A 2027-nucleotide genomic window follows, 5' to 3' on the forward strand; every position below is an offset into this window, starting at 1 on the left:
CATTATTTACCATCATGTTGGCAAAAGACATATTCTATGCATCTAGAATTGCTTTGTTATTGTTTGAAGAATAAAAAAGTACTATCACGGCATTTAACATAAATCACACATCTTCCCCTAATTATTACTTTTCCCCTGAGCTTGGCCAATACATATTCCTAATGGTTAAACGTGTCACTATTTTTTTATTCGTTCCAATTAAATTATAATAATTAAGCCTACAAATAACTTACAATTTGTAATCATATAAGCCTATTCAAAGTTATTATTATTTATTTTCAAACATTTTTTGTGGTCTATCACAATCATAAACAATCGTGATAAAAAAAAAAAAAAAACACTCTATTTTTTAGCATTGCCTAATGGTGTTTTTACTGTTTTACCATAGTATTGTTGAAGTGACATTCAAATATTATGGTGATTATGCAACACAATAGTAAACTGTAAGAGCTGTGGTATTCCCATCTGAATATGGTAAAGTGTACCTGGCCCGAACGAAGTTGAAGTGTCCTGGTCTGCTGATGGTGAGCTGCTTGACTGAGATCAGAACCACGATCCACAGCAGAAACACGAACACGAGCAACAGAGCCACTGCTGAACACTCGCTCAGCTGCCCAGCGCGCACTTCTGGCTTGTGTTTGCGGCTCCGGACTGAGTTCTGCGTGGCTTCCTCATCACGATTGTCCGGCTGCTGCTGCTGCTGCTGCTGGTTGTTTTGTCGAGCTCTGATTCTGCGGACTGTAGCGTCGCTTTCGCTGAGCTGTATAATCACTGGATCGCTCATTGCGTTCTGAACAAAAGGGCACTAAATGCAGATCTTGAGCAGGCAAATATACTATCTAAGCTCTATAACGCCCCACGTCGTTCCTGATGCGTCCATTAGGGGGTTCAATATGAGCCATCAGAACAAACTATAGGATCTGGATAGTTTTTAGATTAACGACACATCGTAGATCCGCTCAATAGTCCCTGAAAGTTAGCTCTGGAGCATTCACAGCAAACTATGGTGGAGATTCTACAATTGGAGTTTTCATATTTTGAACAATACTAAAATGACCTATAGTTTAATCCCTAAAGATATTATTTTTTTATTAGGAAAACCCCCAAATTTGTTATGTCTTGAATATGTTAATTAACCCTCTGGGGTTCTTTGGTCATTTCTGACCGGAATCACAGCAATGAAAGCATGATACTGTAAGCCATCAAAGTTGCAAAATAGAGACACACACACACACACACACACACACACACACACACACACACACACACACACACACACACACACACACACACACACACACACACACACACACACACACACACACACACACACACACACACACACACACACACACACACACACAGGGAAAAATGAGACTGTTGAGACTGTAACAGAGAAATGTTAGAATATGTGAAACAAGATCAATGAATCAAATAAAAGGGAGACCTTTGATCCAAAATGCAAAAAAAAGCAATGTCTCCCTCTTGAACTCTATATTCCATTTACTGTTTGATAATTGTTATACTTTTGCTGTTATTTTAGTTTTATGTTCATAATTGCTGTTGCCTTTTGAATAAGAGTTACTGTTCACTGAATATGTAAAAAAATACGCACATAATATGTAAATAGGGTTAGGATGATATTTAAAATACTTTTTTTTTAAATTTCTCTATTTTCCATTTACTGTTTGATGATTATACTTTTGCAGTTATTTTGTTGCCAGTGCCGTTGCTGTGCTAAATAAGATCTATTGTTCATTGAATTAAAAAAAAAATAATAATTTTGAATGAAAATGTTCATTATAAAAAGGTTAAATAAATTGTTACGACTGAAAGAATTGCATTTTTATTAAGTTAGAATAAAAACAATGGGTAACAAAATGCTTTCCATTAAGTTTTCTTTCCAATGCAATGTTCAGGTTTGACTGTATTATATACCAATCAAATAAACAAAAAACTTTGCAAATAATAATAATAAAAAAAAAAATAGTCTTTGATAATCTCATAATATATATTAAAATCCACAA

At 35.0% G+C, this 2027-nt stretch overlaps 1 protein-coding gene across 2 annotated transcripts in view; it reads right to left on the minus strand.

The window, feature by feature from the left end:
- The window catches only part of LOC141330630 (endoplasmic reticulum metallopeptidase 1-like), a 26820-nt gene extending 25811 nt beyond the window's left edge, over window positions 1-1009 (minus strand). For both annotated transcript variants that reach the window (XM_073835537.1, XM_073835536.1), the window contains exon 1: window positions 486-1009. In XM_073835537.1, coding sequence (XP_073691638.1) covers window positions 486-784 — 299 coding nt within the window. In that variant the 5' untranslated portion in view covers window positions 785-1009. The remainder of the gene's footprint in view (window positions 1-485) is intronic.
- Window positions 1010-2027: the final 1018 nt, after the last annotated feature.

The sequence above is a fragment of the Garra rufa genome, chromosome 1 (genome assembly GCF_049309525.1).
Source record: "Garra rufa chromosome 1, GarRuf1.0, whole genome shotgun sequence".
Classification (NCBI taxonomy): Eukaryota; Metazoa; Chordata; class Actinopteri; order Cypriniformes; family Cyprinidae; genus Garra; species Garra rufa.